Source organism: Monodelphis domestica, chromosome 1 (assembly GCF_027887165.1).
Source record: "Monodelphis domestica isolate mMonDom1 chromosome 1, mMonDom1.pri, whole genome shotgun sequence".
In the NCBI taxonomy this organism is placed as follows: domain Eukaryota; kingdom Metazoa; phylum Chordata; class Mammalia; order Didelphimorphia; family Didelphidae; genus Monodelphis; species Monodelphis domestica.
In genome coordinates, this window is record NC_077227.1 from 315,288,362 (window position 1) to 315,306,130 (window position 17,769).

General features: G+C 43.4%; 1 protein-coding gene across 6 annotated transcripts in view; it reads right to left on the reverse strand.

The window, feature by feature from the left end:
- Window positions 1–16,389, reverse strand: part of CEP170B (centrosomal protein 170B) — a 123,110-nt gene extending 106,721 nt beyond the window's left edge. For 2 of the 6 annotated variants that reach the window (XM_056811176.1, XM_056811174.1), the window contains exons 1-2: window positions 16,058–16,389; window positions 8,674–8,809 (exon numbers count right to left, since the gene is read on the reverse strand). In XM_056811176.1, the coding sequence (XP_056667154.1) occupies window positions 8,674–8,778 (105 nt within the window). In that variant the 5' untranslated portion in view covers window positions 8,779–8,809; window positions 16,058–16,389. Of the gene's footprint in view, window positions 1–8,673; window positions 8,810–12,202; window positions 12,486–16,057 lie in introns of those variants that run through there. The other 4 variants (XM_056811173.1, XM_056811170.1, XM_056811172.1 and 1 more) reach the window with 4 other exon arrangements.
- Window positions 16,390–17,769: the final 1,380 nt, after the last annotated feature.

Here is a 17,769-nt window from a genome sequence, read left to right on the forward strand (position 1 = left end):
CCCTTGCTACTCCTCTGTCTTGGAACTGGTACTTAGCAGTCTAAGACAAAAAGTAAGATTTTTTTTAAATACCTAGAAGAATCAATAATGGGGTTAATGAAAATAATGTTAGGAGGATACAGTGAAATAACATGTGCCAAGTGCTATAAAAATATCATTATTGGTTTTGTGAGCTTTCTTTAAAAGCTCCAGCATGAAGCCTTTCCTGACTGTCATGAGTTGTCAGTGCCCCCCCCAATTACTTTGTATTTATTTTTTATATGTTTTATATATACTCTCCTCCCCCATCTTGAACTCATAACTTGGGTATTTTGATTCTGTCTTTACTTCTGTCCCTATTGAATTCTATCTTATTGGACTCAGTCCAATGTTCCACCCTACTGAGCTCTTTTTACATCCTATGATCCAACATGTTAATTAAGCCCTCTTCACTTATGTCATCTGCAAATGTGGTCAAATTTAATTCAACAAATATTTATTAAGGATTTATACTGGAGGCAGCAAGGTGGCTGAGTGGAGACAGAGCCAGGCTTGGAGTCAGGAAGTCCTGGAAGTTCCTAGCTGTGTGATCCTGGGCAAGTCACTTACCCCCCATTGCCTAGCCTTATTATTGCTCTTCTGTCATAGAATCCATGCATAGTATGGATTCTAAGCGAGTAGGCTCTGGTGATACAAAGACGAAACATAAACAGTCTCTGACCTCCAGGGCTTTCTATCCTACCACATTCCATCTAGGACTAAGTCATGGATAAAAATGTCTAACCCCAAGGGGCTAAGGACAGATCCCTGGGGCACTCCCTCCGAGTCTAGTCATTAGAATTATCAGAAATGGCCAGGTGCTCTCACTGTTTTCCCTCCTCTTTCTCAGAAAGTTTTCAGTTCTCTATTGGCCACTTTTATTCCATTTTTTTAGTCAAAAATCATTCTCCTTTGCAGAGAGAGCAGAAATAGCACATACAGTAATTCTGGATTCACTAGTAAATATAAAACTGGCCTCAGAGCCAGAAAAACCTGGGCTGAACCCCTGAGTGCAGCCTGATACCTACAGCTGTGTGACAAATCACCTCACCTGGCAGAGCTCTAGGCCATGCTCTGAAATTATGCAGAGAAGAGGACCCTCTCCTTATCTGGGAATTCCCTATATCAATGAAATTACAGATGCATTCAATATCTCTACCTTCAGTCATCCATTATGACTGTCTCATCTGTCTAGAGCAACAGCAGCCTTAATGTAATAATAATAATGTTGTTGTTCAGTCATGTTAGACCCTTTGTGGCCTCATTTGGGGTTTTCTTGGCAGAGATACTACAGTGATTTGCCATTTCCTTCTCTAGCTTATTTTACAGAAGAGGAAACCGAGGCAGGCAGGGTTAAGTGCCTTGCCCAGAGTCACACAGGTAGGAAGAGTCTGAGGCCTGATTAGTGCTCAGGAAGACAAACCTTCCTGAATCCAGGCCCAGCACTCCTCTAGTAAAACATCTCACTGCCCCTAATGATAAATAGCTAATATTTATATAGCACCTACTATGCGCCAGGCACTGCACTAGACATTCTACAATTATTTTCTCATTTGAAACTCACAACAACCCTGGAAGGCAAGTTCTATGATTATCTACCATTTTACAGATGAGAAAAAAAAATTTTTTTAACTGATACCTTCTTAAAATTAATACTGCAATAAAATACTTAGGAATCTATCTGCTGAGAAATACTTAGGAACTATACGAATACAACTACAAAATACTTTCCACACAATTAAAACTAGATTTGAACAATTGGAAAAACATTAACTGCTAAAGGGTAGGATGAGCTAACATAATAAAAATGACCATCCTACCCAAAATTATCTATTTATTTAGTGCCATACCCATCGAACTTCCAAAAAACTTTTTTTACAGAATTAGAAAAAACCATAACAAAGTTCATTTGGAAGAACAAAGAATCAAGGATATCCAGGGAAATCATGAAAAAAAAATGCAAAGGAAGGAGGACTTGCAGTCCCAGATCTCAAACTATACTATAAAGCCGTGGTTATCAAAACAATTTGGTACTGGCTAAGAGACAGAAAGGAGGATCAGTGGAATAGACTGGGGGTAAGTGACCTCAGCAAGACAGTCCATGACAAATCCAAAGATCCCAGCTTTTGGGACAAAAATCCACTATTCAATAAAAATTGCTGGGAAAATTGGAAGACAGTACGGGAGAGATTAGGCTTAGATCAACATATCACATGCTACACCAAGATAAACTCAGAATGGGTGAGTGACCTGAATATAAAGAAGGAAACTATAAGCAAATTAGGTGAACACAGAATAGTATACATGTCAGATCTTTGGGAATGGAAAGATTTTAAAACCAAGCAAGACTTAGAAAGAGCCACAAAATGTAAAATCAATAATTTTGATTACATCAAATTAAAAAGTTTTTGTACAAACAAAACCAATGTAACCAAAATCAGAAGGGAAATAACAAATTGGGAAACAATCTTCAAAACAAAAACCTCTGACAAAGGTTTAATTACTCAAATTTATAAAGAGCTAAATCAATTGTACAAAAAATTAAGCCATTCTCCAATTGATAAATGGGCAAGGGACATGAATAGCCAATTTTCAGTCAAAGAAATCAAAACTATTAACAAGCACATGAAGAAGTGTTCTAAATCTCTCTTATAATCAGAAAGATGCAAATCAAAACAACTCTGAGGTATCACCTCATACCTAGCAGATTGGCTAACATGACAGCAAAGGAAAGTAATGAATGCTGGAGGGGATGTGGCAAAGTGGAGACATTAATTCATTGCTGGCGGAGTTGTGAATTAGTCTAACCATTCTGGAAGGCAATTTGGAACTATGCCCAAAGGGTGATAAAAGAATGTCTACCCTTTGATCCAGCCATAGCACTGCTGGGTTTGTACCCCAAAGAGATAATAAGGAAAAAGACATGTATAAGAATATTCATAGCTGCGCTCTTTGTGGTGGCCAAAAATTGGAAAATGAGGGGATGCCCTTCAATTGGGGAATGGCTGAACAAATTGTGGTATATGTTGGTGATGGAATACTATTGTGCTAAAAGGAATAATAAAGTGGAGGAATTCCATGGAGACTGGAACAACCTCCAGGAAGTGATGCAGAGTGAAAGGAGCAGAGCCAGGAGAACATTATGCCCAGAGACTGATACACTGTGGTACAATCAAACGTAATGGACTTCTCCATTAGTGGCAATGCAGTGATCCTGAACAACTCAGAGGGTTACAGGAGAAAAAATACTATCCACATCCAGAGGAAAAACTGTGGGAGTAAAAACACTAAAGAAAAACAACTGCTTAATGACAGGGGTCGAGGGGATATGACTGAGGAGAGACTCTAAATGAACAGCCTAGTGCAAATACCAACAACATGGAAAGGGGTTCTGATCAAGAACACATGAGATACCCAGTGAAACTGCGCATCGGCTATGGGAGGGGCGGGGGGAGGAGAAGGAGGAATAGAAAATGATTTTTGTAACCAAGGAACAATGTTTGAAATTGAAAAAAATAATAATTAAAAAATACAAATAAAAGGAAAAAAATTAATACTGCATATTGATTGATTCCCGAGTCAGAAGAGCAGTAAGGGCTATGTGCCTAGGCAATGGGGGTTAAGTGACTTACCCAGGGTCACACAGATAGGAAGAGTCTGAGGCCAGATTTGACCTTCCATCTCTAGGCCTGGCTCTCAATCCACGGAGGCACCTATCTACCCCTCTTACAGATGAGAAAATTGAGGTGAACAGAAGTTAAGTGAATTGTCCAGGGTCACATAGCTAGTGAGGCGATATTTGAACTTAAGTCTTCCTGACTCTAGGCACAATACATTATCCACTGTACCATCTAGCTGGCTAAGATGCTTAATAAATATTTACTGAGGGGCAGCTAGGTGGCTCAGTGGAAAAAGTGCCAGGGCCTGGAGACAGGAGGTCCTGGGTACAGATGTGACCCAGGTTAAGCAAGACACTTAACCCCAATTGCTTAGCCCTTACCGCTCTTCTGACTTGGAATCAATACCAGTATTAATTCTAAGGCAGAAGATAAGAGTTTTTGTAAAAAGATAAAAAATTAAAAACAAAAAACAAAACAAAAAAATGTTTACTGAAAGTCACATCGATGACATTCACAAACTGGAAGGCATCCAGAAGATAACAGCAGGGATCTGAAGCCTATTCCATATGACAATCAATTAAAGGAAAACTGGGGACATTTAGCAATTAGCCTGAAGAAGAAAAAAGAGACACCATAGCTCACTGGAAGGGCTACTGTGTCAAAGAAGGGTTAGACTTGCTTGGTTGGGCCCCACAAGGCACAACTAGAAATAATGCGTGTGGGAGAGGAGAGGTTACAGGGAGGCAGTGTCAGATAAATATAAGGCAGACATTTCCTTACAACGAGAGATAGCCAACAGTGGAATGGGCTGACTCAGAAGAGTGAGTTTCCCATCATTTGGAAATCTTCAAGTGAAGGCTAGATCACTGCTTGGGAGGGATGTTGTAACAAGTAGGGGTTGAACTAGATATCCCCAAAGTCTCTTCCAGTGCTGGGAGTCTGATTTCCAAAGAGCTAGAAGATGTGGTATGTGTCTGTATTTGTATCCCCACTCTACATACTTAGGTTGTCCTGCTGCCAGGCAGATGCTCTATGAAAAAAAAAAGTAATTTATTCCTTCATCATGCCAGACAGAATGTCAAGAGCTACCTCCTCCAAGAAGCCTTCCGAAGTCCCACCAGTGAGACTTGACATTTCCCCCTCTGATTTAAATAGCATTTTGAATTCTCATGCCTCTATCATATTCTGATTAGTGTCACATTCATCTATGCCCATATTTCATCTCTCCCTTATTCAGGAAGCTCGCTTGCTAAATTTTTACTGGGGCATTTTTTTTAAACCCTTACCTTGTATCTTAAGTGTATTGCTTCCAAGGCCATAGAGCAGTATAGGTTAGGAAATCGAGGTTAAGTGACTTGCCCAGGGTCACCCAGCTAGGACATGTCTGAGGCCAGATATGAGCCCAGAACTTCCTGACTCCTGGTTCTGTATCCACCAAGTTACCTAGCTGCTCCAAACTGTAAGCATTTAAAAACTCAGTAATCAAGAAACACTATAAACCAGGACTTGATTTTTATTTGGCTGATTATCCAGATAAGAAAGTGAGGGAGCAAATGCTAAGGGTATAGATTAAACTTAAAAGTAAGTTGTGGGTTTAGGAGGCAAAGAATTGGAAAGTGAGGGTATACCCATCACCTGGAGAATGGCTGAGTAAGTTATAGTAGAGAATTATAACAGGATACTATTGTGCTGTAAGACTTCTTGACAATGAATGACAACAAATGATAAGCAGGAGGAGCTCAAAAAAACCTGGAAAACTTACATGAACTGAAGCAGAGTGAAATAAGCAATACTAAGAGAACATTGTACATAGTGACAGTAATACTTTACAATGAACATCTGCAATAACAGATATTTTCAGTAATATAAGGATCCAAAACAATCCAAAAGGACTCACAATAAAAAATGTCAACTGCTTCCAGAGAAAAAGAATTAATAAAGTCTGAATCCAGACCAAAGCAAACTTGTTTCATTTTTTTAAATTTTTTTTCGTATTTGAATCTCCTTCCACAAAAGGATTAATATGGAAAAATATTTTACATGATTGCACATATAAAAACTATATGAGACTGCTTATCATCTCAAGGGGAGAGGGAACTTGGTGAGGAGAAAAGGAAGGAGAGAATGTGAGACTCGATATTCTTTGAAAAAATATTGGAAACTGTTTTTACATGTAATAGGGTGGGAAATAAAATTTTTAAAAAGTTCTGGGAAGCAGCTAGGTGACTTAGTAGATTGAGAACCAGGGTCAGAGACAGGAGGTCCTGGGTACAAATATGGCTGTGTGACCCTGGGCAAGTCATTTAACCCCCATTGCCTAGTCCTTACTGTTCTTCTGCCTTAGAATCAATACACAGAAAAACCCAGTTGAATTGCTACAAGAGTGCGGAGGGGGGGGGAGGGAAAGAATACAAATCATGTAACCATGGAAACATATTCTAAATTATTTAATTAAATAAATGACAATGTTTTAAAGAAACAATACACTATTGATTCTAAGACAGAAGGTAAGGGTTTAAAAAAAAAAGGAAATTGTAAGAGAGCTGGTTGTTAAACATTTATCAATACATCAGGATCCCAATTCAATAGCATCATGGCGTGGTTTTTATTAATGGGGATGATGGTAGTAGGAGTAATAGTAACAACAATAATAAGAGTTAGCACTCATATAATGCTTTAAGGTTTTCAAAGCACTTTACAAATATTGTTTCATTTGATCCTCACAAGACCCCTAGGAGGTTGATACTATTATTCCCATCCCACAAATGAAGAAATTTGAGCTCACAAAGATGGAGTGCCTTGCCTTCAATCACACAGCTAATAAGTGTCAAAGGTGGTCTTTGAACTCAGATCTTCCTAGCTCCAAACCCAGTCTGTATCAGCTATACCATGCTGCCTACCTCATAACAAAAAGAATTGAACTAGACATCAGAGAACCTAAGTTTGGATCCTGCAAGGGTCTAGATAAGTTGTTGATCCCTCTGTAAAATTAAGAATCCCTTCTAGTATAATTCATCTATGACTATAGGAACCTGGGCTTCCTGTCACTGACACTGAGCATAGCATAGGCACTTAAACATTTTTTTAATGGACACATTCTAACAGATTTTAGTACAAATTTTCATTATCACCATAGCCTCCCACCTGGACTTCCTGCTTCTAGCCTCAACTCTCTCCAGGACATTATTCACATAGCTGACAAAACAATCTTCCTAACCCCATCCTCTGATCACATCACTCCCATAAAATTTTTTTTTTAAACTAAAGCCAACTCTCAGTGGCTCCCTATTACCTCCAGAACTAAAGAAAAACTTCGTAAGCCTGCTATTCAAGGTCCCCTACAATCTAACACCAACACACCTTTCCAGGCTTCTGTCACACTTCACACACCCTACATTCCAACCAAACTAGCTTACTCACCACTCCTCTAACTCATCCTTTTTCCTGCCTCCATGCATTTGCTTATGTCATCCCCATTACCTGTAATGCACTCCTTTGGAAATTCTTTTCTTCCTTCAAGGTCTGTGTTCAACATGCCTATGTCTTATGCTGAAAAGGAGTTTTTCCTTCTCAAAATTTCTTAGAGCACTTTGCTTGGATCTTATCATTGTCTCTATGTTCTTCTTTGTATCATAATTATTTGTATGCCACTCACTACCCTTTCCCCAGTAGATTATAAGCTCCATGAGGGGAGAAAATGTAGGCTCATTTTTTTTCCTTTCCATCTTTGTATTCCTTGCACTGAGCAGATAATTAGCAGATTTCATTGTCTTGAACAGAACTGAACTGATGCCCAGGTCTCAACCCCAGTAGCACACTGAGTTTCACCCATTCCCCAGGCAGACAGAGCTAAGCTGGGCAGGCCAATATCTTGGCATGACTCACTGTGAAAAATACAAACATAGACTCCCAATCCCAAACAAGGACGAACTGCCAAAGTAAAACAGAATGGAAAATCATGAGCTGTGTGGATACTGTACAAATCCAACCCAGGCCCAAAGTCAGGAACTGACAGAAATTAGGGGGAAAAAAATGTCTATCTGGGAATTAAGTGACCTGAGTGTTAATTTATTTCTGTCACCACTCTATATGACCTTAGGCAAGTCCCTTTTCCTTTATGGACATCAGTTCCTCCATTTGTAAATGAAAACAACATTATATGGTATCTAAGGCCCTTTCTTACTTTAATAGTCAAGGTTCCATGTTCTAAACATCTTTTCCATCTCCAACATTCCGTGTTCTTTGTTCCGAGGTTCATGAAAACGTGAAAAGTCTATGGTTTAAATTTCCTTCCAGTTCTGACATTTGTTTTCTATTTTAATGTTCCTCCCATTCCCGATATCCTATGTTCTAAATTCTAACGCTCCTTCCAGCTTTAACAATCCATGGTCTTTGTTCCAGTATCTTTTTGAGCTCTGATATTTTAGGGTGGCTGTACTAACTTTCTGTCTTTCTTCTTCCGCTATAAAATGAAAAAGTTGGACTAGATTGTCTCTAAAGGAACTAGAAGCATGGTCCCTTCTAGAACACATTTTCAATGAGCCTCAGAATCTAATAGGAACCAGATGATGAGCAAATTATTCAACTCCTCTCTCGCCCCAGCCTCTAACCCAGTCCCTTCCAGAAAATGCATCTGTGCCCTATTCTGCATGGGCAGCTCTGGCTCTTCCATTGCCAGTAAGTAATTGCCCCATTTGACACCAGTTGAAAGACTGAGACTTAGGACCAGCAAACACCAAATCACATAATCTTAGACCTGGAAGGGACCTCAGAGCTTCACTCCAAACCAACACGACATCAGAAATCCTCTCAATAATATACTAGACAAATGGGTATAAGATTTCTGCCTGAAGACCTCCAAGTGACAAGGAATCACTACTTCCTGAAGCATTCCAGTATACTCTGTAAGACAGGGAAATCCACTGATCAACACTCTGTGGGAACCACCTAACACAGGAAGCATCTGATGTCAGAGGTTTCAATAGAAGGTCCATTCCAGTGAAGGAAACCAGCTCTTTCCTCAAGTCACACTTACCTGAAGCATCAGCTCACAGTCATCCCGGCCAACAAATATCATTTCTCTTGGGAGGCGGTGGCGTGTTCCACTGCTGCTCACCAGAAACCATGATGTCACACTCATCTTGTTAGTTGCCACTTCTTCTTTGAGCCTTCTGGAAAAAAAAAGTTAAGATATTGGACCTTAAGACCTAGGTTCATATCCCGATTCTGCTACTTACTACAAGGAAAAATCACTTAATCTAAGTCTCAGTTTCCCCATTTGCAAAATGAGATTAGCCTGAATCCGGTGTGGTGTCAAACTCAAATAGAAATGGATCCCACCAGACTATATTGAATTAGAAAACCATAAATTAATATTAAGGTTGTATTGTTTTTATTTATTTTGTCAAATTTCCCAACTACATTTAAATCTGGCTCCCTGCTTGTTGGGATATTTTGAGGTCCTGGAGGGCACCTAGTTTGTCATCTTTATCCTAAAAGATCTCTAAAGTCCCCTTCAACTCAAAACCTCATAATTCATTCATTCAACAGACATTAAGCACCTGCTGTATATAAAGCCATATCCTTCTTCAGCAGTGATACAATGTTTAAATAAAGCAGGATCCCTACCCTCACAGAGTTCACAGTCTAGTAGGAATATAAAGCACAAACACTGATCACAATAATACACAATCTTACATGATAAATGCATTACAGTGATCTTATGTGATTCCTACAACTCCAAAGGCTTCGAAAGGGTGAGAAATGAGAAGAGTTTCTGCACATAGCTAAAAGATTTATACCTTGAGGCCAGCAAGGAAGATAGAACCAGCAGTAACCACCTAGAGAAACCTTCCCCTCCTTAATAAACCTTATTCTCTAATAGCGCCAAAAAAAGTATCCTTGATCAAGTCAAACTCATGCAAGAACCACTGCCCAGAGCTTACCTATTATCTCAGGGACTGCCAGCTCCCCTATGAGGCCATAGAGTAGAGACGGGGAACCCTCAGACATGTTTTACCCTATTCTCTACTCCACTGTGAGGGAAGATAAGGTCTCTGCCCTCAGAGAGCTCATAGGTTAGGATCCGGGAAAGATGCATCAGTTTAAAACTTTGCCCTTGCGGGGTTCCATCTGTGACTAAGGATCCAGGTTTAACCCTCAGGAAACACCCTAATCAATGGAGAATTATGGTGAGAGGAAGGGAGAGGGTTAGAGGAAAGTTTACTGGGACTGGAAATAAGCAGGGGAAGATTCTGAAAGGAAATAGGATGGGCTAATTTCTTGAATGAAGGTCAGGATCTGAAGGCAAAGAAAACTACATTCTAATGCAGTGCAAGCCTGCCACACTTTGAAGGTTGTAAGGAGACCAGGCAATCTTAAATTAGTAATAGGATCATACATAGAGGGGACTTGGAGCTGGAGGGGATATTAGAAGCACCCTAGAGCAAGGGTGGAAGCTACAACCACAATAAGTCAGATTGTACCAGCTCTTTTTGTATAGCAATTGAACTAAGAATTTTTTTAACATTGTTAAATAAAATCCTTTGGACTATAGTTTGCTGTCTCTATGATCTAGAGCCATCCTCTGATTTTACAGGTGAGAAAACAGAGGTCCAAAATGATCCAAAATTTAGTGCTCTTTCCAACCATATCTCCCTTTCCCCCTTCTCTAGAAGGTAGGCAAGCTGGGTCCCAAGGAGGGCAATGATTGCCCCATATCACACAGGAAATAGCAAATAAGAGATTCAAACCTAGGTCTCAAGTCAATAATCTTTTCCTACTCTGCTGTTATGCCATTACCAGCTTTGACTCCAGGTCAGATCTGGTACCCGACTCACCAGATCGCATTATTTATTAGTCATGGTTATTCCCTTGGTTCTCTCCCATTCAGGCATCAGCAGGACACAAAGAATACGACAGGATATAGGATATATGGTGATGAAAGAAACAGAAAATATCGATAAAAACTTATTTTGAAAAAGAAAGTGATTCAGTAGGGAAATAGTTGTCTTAAAATCTTGCTTAAGGCCAAATACTACACTAGCCTCAGGCTTCTTTCATCCTTTCTGCCAAAGGAATCACCTGGTTCTTCTCTCTAATTCTGCTCTCCCTTATTGAAGAATGCTTCTGCCTTTCGGGGGGGGGGGGGGGGGGGGGGGGCCTCCCACCCGAGGACCCCGGAGCCTGTCCTTCCTTGTTCTCACCCTCCAAACAACCCAGATAAGGGCCTCAAGCCTCAGAGACACCCAGCATAGCAAGTCAGCCAAAGGCTGGAGTAACACTAGCTCCTGCCACAGGACATCAGCTGATAAGCATGGTCAGGCCTGTTGTCCAGGAAGGGGGGTGGGTTGGAGGTTATCAAGAATACAGCTTCATTGAATACAGGCCTTCCTATTTAACGGGAGCAGTCTTGTCCTGATACCATCTGATAATTCACTCCAGGAAAAGCCAGGAGAGACACAACGGACTTGTGATCTCTGCCAAGTCAGCCGTCTGATCATTTGGGGAGCAAGAAAGTTCCCAGCCCACCCCAAGCTTCCCAGACCCTGGTCCTGAGTGCAAGGATGCTCTTCCGTCACTAGGACTGGCTTAAATCTCCTTCCTGGTCCCTGGCTCTAATCCAAACAGGACCTAGTGATTACTTGACTATATCATGAGAATAGATGACATTTTGACAACATTTTATGATTTACAAAGCGCATAGAGGATAAGATTGAGATCTGGGATTTCATTGGTATGGGAAACACCTTGATGAGGAAACTTCCTCTACCCATTCGAGCCCACACCACCTTTTCAACTTGTAGTCTTAGAGAATGTCCTACGTGACTTGCCCAGATATGTCAGAAGTGGGACTTGGTGCTACAACCAGCTCAAACAAAGAGGCTCCATCTCTTGGCTCCGGGCACTTTCTCTGGCTGTCCCCCAGACCTAGAATGTCCTCCTTCATCAACTCTACCTTTTGGTTTCCTTGTCTTTCTTCAAGTCCCAGCTAAAAGCCTACCATCTCTAAGAAATCTTTTCAGATTCCTCTTTTTATCTTCTTTTTTTTTTTAAACCCTTACCTTCTGTCTTAGAACCAATTCTAAAATATAAGAGTGGCAAGGGCTAGACAATCTGGGTTCAGTGACTTGCCCAGGGTCACACAGCTAGAAAGTGACTGACTCCTCTTAATTCTAGTGCCTTCCCAATGTTAGTTATTTACTATTATTCCTTTATATAACTTGCTCAAACATATCTGTTTACTTGTCTCCCCACTTAGGCTGTGATTTCTTTGAGAAAAGGAACTTTTTCCTCCTTTTTGTATCCTCAGTATTTAACTGATACATAGTGGGTGCTTAATAAATGCTTATTGAAAGGCAGCTAGGAAGCACCAGGGGTAGAGAGCCAGACCTGGAGTCAGGAGGACCTGGTTTCAAATCTGAACTCAGATACTTCCTAGTTGTGTGACCCTGGGCAAGGCACTTGATCCTGATTGCCTAGCCCTTGCTCTTCTTCTGTCTTAGAATAATTGACACTGACAGAAGGTAAAGGTTTTAAAAATAAATAAATAAATAAATGCTTACTGACTGGTTCAATATCCACTACTCCATTCTCTGTGCCTGATTCTTTGTGATTTACAAAACATTACAGAAATACCAAGCAGCATACCACATGGGAAAACATACCATGTGACAAACTTGGTAAGTCTAGGCATGTTAGCTTACAGCCCTACTAGCTAGACTTCCACAGTGAATTTGAAACTTCAGGGTCTGAGGAGAGAGCGACTCGAGGAGGTCTTAATCAGACCAGGGGCTCCAGGGGAAAGCCCGAGTTTCCCTACTCTCTCTGGACTGTGAACTCTTAGAGGACCCTGCATGGGTTTCCTGTTCCTTCACAATATGTCTCCAGGCTACCTTTCCAGTATTCTTACACATTCCATCCCTTTACACATTCCATGTTTCAGCCAAACTGGCCAATTTGCTATTCTCTGAGCAAGCCATGGCACAGGCTGTCCCTCAGGTCTTATTTCTACTTTTTAAAGTCTCTGACTTCCTTCAAGGCTCAATTTATATTCCATGTCTTATAAGAGGCCTTTAATTATTAGCACTGGAAAAGAGAAAAAAGATTAATAAATACTATAATTAAATTTAAAAAATAACAGCCACAAAATCAAGAGAAAAAAGTTATCAAAAGAAAACAAATCCAAAAGGAACTCAAAAGATATTTATATTAGCACAAATATATAATTTATGTCTTTTTAAACTAGTAAACAATGTGGAGTTTGTGGATTTGTGCATTTGTTTAAATTCAAGCATCATTTTTTATGTATTTGTTTAGTTAAATGTTTGTTAATGGTGGTACTTACTAAGCATATAGTAAAAAATAAATCAAATAATAATAATTAACACTTTTGCCTCATAATGTCTCTGCTTTGCATCCTAGGCATACCACTCCAGAATGGAATCTCTCAAGGTGAGACTGTTTTGTTTTTGTCTTGACATTCTTAGCACCCAATACTTATTTGGGTGCCTCAAAAATACTCGTTAGATTATATTAATACTGCTTAGTAAGATCTGTTCATATGGTCCAAAGTATGGAGGCTAGTGAGGCATAAAATCTCAGAAGCTTTTCAGAAGGCATCTAATGGGGGCAGCTAGCTAATATAATGGTTAGAGCACCGGGTCTGAAGTCCAGAGGGTCTGGATTAAAATTTGACCTCAGACACTTCCTAATTATGTGATCACGTGCAAGTCACTTAACTGTAATTGTCTAGCCCTTTTCACTCTTCTGTCTTAGACTGATACTAAGACAAAAGGGAAGAGTTTTTTAAAAAGAAGATGAAGGCAACTAATATAACCCCTTTAGGAATCTCTGCTTCATTCCACAGTCATCCAGACTCTTCCTCAAAGACTTCAAGTAAAGAGGAGATCCACCATCTCTGGAGGCATCCCTGGACAGCTCTAATGTTAGGAAGTTTATTCCTTATTATCCACCTCCCTGTAATTTAAAGTTTAGATCTAGACAGGACCTCAGAGGCTATCTAGTCCAAACCCTTCAGTGTTCACATAAGGAAACTAAAGTTAAGGACTTGCATACAAGTAGCAAGTGTCAGAGGGAGGATGTCCTCTGGGAATCTGGGCAACTAGGGGAAATAGATATTTATTTCTGTAGAACTCCCTCCCTCCTTCACTGTCTTCTCATATTTATTCCAAAGGCTCTAGCTTTCAGGTAGCTGCCAATCAATCCCCAAAAGATGTGTTTGCAAATAAGATTTTTAAAGCCAGACAATCCTCTGGGGGCATTCTACTCCATTCAATTCTACTAGTGAGGTGTAGGAAGGAAAAAAAATCTTGACCAGTTACCATTATGCTTTGTGACCTTGGACAACTCACTTCTTTCTGAGCCTGAAGATCATATCTATCAAATAAAACTCCTGGAAGAGATGTCCCTAATGTCCCTTCCAGTTCTGTTCTGGATTCTGCCTTTCATTCAAGGCATTTTTTTTTCCTTATTACATTCATACTAAGAATCTTGAAGGCCTAGAGCCAGGAATATATCTGACCTAAGAGCCTTCCCTGAACAGGAGGGTCTTCCCAAACATTTCTGCTCCTAAGATTGAAATCTTCTCATCCATATCAAACCTGGTAAAAAAAAATCAGTCAATGGAAAACAAATGAATACTAAGACCAATTAGAGGAATTACAGAAAAACAGTTTAAAATAAGAAAGAACTTCCTAACAATCAAATCTGCACAAAAAAGGCAATGGGCTACCTTATAAAATAGTGAGCACTCAGTTCTAGAAAGTATTCAAACAGAAGCCAGATAATAATTATACTAATTTCCATTCCAGTAGAGCTTTTTAAACCTTAAAGCACATTCCTCACAACAACCTAGTAAGGTAGGTAGTCTGAGTATTATTATCCCCATTTTATAGGACCCCATTTTTCAGGACACTGAAGTTGAAAAAACTGAAACAACTTATCCAAGATGATAAAGCTAATGACAAACTCCTGAGATGAGAGGGATGCTGTAGAGGGAAGTATGAGAAGGTACTCCCCACCTCAAAAAACACAAACACACAGGCTCCAGCCCCAAAGGGCCTAAAGCACAGAGCTCTTACTACCCAGTAGGCAATCCTGTCCTGTCTAGTCCCATCCTACACACTTGTGGTTGCAGACCTTTACTGGTATTGGCTAGTAATAAGGAAAAATAATTCATATCATGAACTCCTCTCTCAGAAAAAAACTGAGCCTCTACTGAAGAAACTACAGAAACTAAATTCAAGGATTGAGAGAGGCAAGTGACAGGAGGAGGGAAAAGGGGGAGAAGAGATAAAGGCAGATTGAGAGGGGATAGCAAGAAAGTAGAAAGCAGACAAACAGTAGGGAAGGGAGAGAGAGAAAAAGAGACAAGAGGTAGGGGGAAGAGACAACAGGGAGAGAAGAGACGAGAGATGGCAGGGAGGAAAGAGACAAAGAGAGAAACAAGGAGGTAAAGAGTTAGAGAAACACAAAGATGGGGAGGCAGAGACTCAAGGGAGGGGAGGAGAGATAAGGACAGAATTGGGGAAGACAAGGGTTAGAGAAGAGACAAGTATATAAGAGATGGAGAAGATGGAAGAGAGACAGAAGGAGGATGGGGAGAAAGGGAAAGGGAAAAGCAATGAGAACATGAAACGCAAATAACAGGGACAGGAAAGGGGAGACAAGGAAGAAAAGAGGGAGAACAAGGACAAGAAAGGAGGAGACAGGAGAAAAGGGAAGAGCACAGGGACATGGAAAGGGGGAGGCAGAGAGAAAAGGAGGAGAGAGAACAGGGACGTGGAAAAGGGGAGGTAGGGAGGAAAGAAGGAGAGAAGAGAACAGGAACGGGGAATGAGGAAAAAGAAGGCAGAGGCAGGGACAGGGAAAGAGGGAGGAGGGGAGGAAAAAAGGCCTTATCCTGAATCAGCGCTCACCCCTCTCGCAGCAATGGCTGCGGCCTTAAGAGCCATCCCCGCCCCGCAGAGATTCAGAGGCGACTGCCAGAGACACTCACACCCCAGTCCCTTTTCCTAATCCCCAGCACCCACCCACCCACCACCCACCGCGGATCGAGACTGAAAGTGGGACAGTGGGACAGTGCGACAGGATGACACACTCCCCTCCCCCAGCCCCGCCGCGCCCGCGCTGCGCTGACAGTCCAGGCTGGGGGGTGGAGGGGGTCTAGCCGGGCCCCGCACCTGGGGACACCAGGGACGCGCGCCTTTGTCTGGCCCGGGAGAGGGCGGAGCGCGCGCCCAGGTGGGCCGAGGCCCCCTGCAACGAGCGGGCTTCCCTAGACCAGGTTAGCGCCGGTGCCCACGCAGGTGTGGGGCGGAGCGGGCCCGGGGCCGGCAGCAGAAGGAAAACCGGGCTTGGGGGGCGGGGGGGGGGAGGAGTAGAGGGGGTTCACTCACCTGCTCCGGCCTCGGGTCCCCCAGTCCGGGGCCCGGGCTCCTACCAGCAGCTCCGCCGCCGCAGCCGCCACCTCCTCCTCCCTGTCCTCCAGGCGTGGAGTCGGCTGGAGCCCCGGGCGCGGCGGCCGGGCAGCCCGGGCCCTGCCCGGCCCGGCCGGCTTGGCGCGGCGCGGAGGCGCGGCTCGGCGGCTAGGACATGGCCCTGGCTGAGCGGGGCCGGCTCGGCAGCCCGCCCCGGCCCCGGCGCTGGCTCTACCTCTGCGGCCACGGGAGCAGGAACAGCAGCAGCAGCAGCGCCGCCGGCGGCCCTAGCCAAGCAGGTTACTGACGTCTGCAGGAGGCTTCCAGCCCGGCCCGGCCCGACCCGCCCCTCCCTCTGTCTGCAGCCCGGCCCCCTCCAGGCTCCCTCTCCAGTCCCTCCTTCCCTTCTTCCCTCCCTCCCTCCCTCTCTCTTCTCTCCGCCCCCGCCTCTTCCAGAGCAGGAAATCCAGGTTAGGGCCGTGGGAGCTGGGAACCAGGTGTGCACTGAGCGCCCAGGGGGATAGGAACTGGGATGGGGATGGGGATGGGGATGGGGATGGGGATGGAGATAGGGACGGGGATGAGGATGAGGATGAGAATGGGGAATGATTGGACTCGGACTCAGGACCGCAAGATGAAATCCTGGCTGCCCCCTCCTTCCATCCCGCAGTCTACAGCCCAGACCCACCCCCGCCTTCTACCCACTTCGGGCACGCACAAATCCAAAGTGCAGAAGCTTAAGGGATACGGTTAGGGACCCAGGCGGCGCCTGGCAGAGGTGGCAGGAGATCTGGAGCCACCCCGCACCCTCCACAGCCCAGCTCCCTTTGCAGGAAGGAGGCGCTGCGCTAACTCGGAGAGCTCCAAAGGGAACGAGATGGATCGAGGAGAGACTGGATGCCCAGCTGCCCCATCCCGGTGCTTCCTACCCCACCTTCTCGGGAGAGAGGGCAGTGCATTCTCTCCGTGGGCCCCCAGCAGGCCCGGGGCCGAGGCTCAGGCAGAGCTCATTACTTAATAGAGCTCAGGTTGACCCTGGCTTCTGTCCAAGGGGCAGGTTAACGCTTAACCAGGCCCCTCCACCCCACACTTCAGCCCCAGCTCTGGCCCAGGGCCTGGCGGGGTTCCAGCTGTTTTCTGCTTGGTGCAGAGGGTGTCCAGAGGCATCTGGCCCCTCCCTGCCTCCTCATGGAGGAGGGGCAGAGCCAGCGTGGTGGAGAAGAAAGAACACTGAGTTTGAATTTGGAAGACCTTGGTTTGAATCCTGATTTTGCTGCTATTCGTGACCTTGGGCAAGTCTCCTCACTTCTCCGAGGTTCTAGTTTCAAGGTTTTCCCATGTCAAAGACGAGGGGTTTGGATTGGATGATCCCTAAGGGCTCCTGCCAGCTCTGACGTTGGGACTTTCTGAGCGGCCAGCCTGCGCACAGTTATTATTAACTCTTATTTATTTGCTCTCTGGCCTCTGCTCAAAGTTGATCTGTAACTGACTGCCGGCGAACCTCGCTATGTCTTAAGGACAGATTGGTTAGGCTGAGCCCAAAGCCCCGCCCACTTCTTCATTGCTAATCCTGCTAGGACCCAGAAGGGCCCAACACACCCATTAAGACACCTCCCAAATAGTTCTCCTGACTGGGCCTGGGCCTGGCAGGGCTTCCAAAGACTAGATACGTTTTCCCACATGGATGTCTT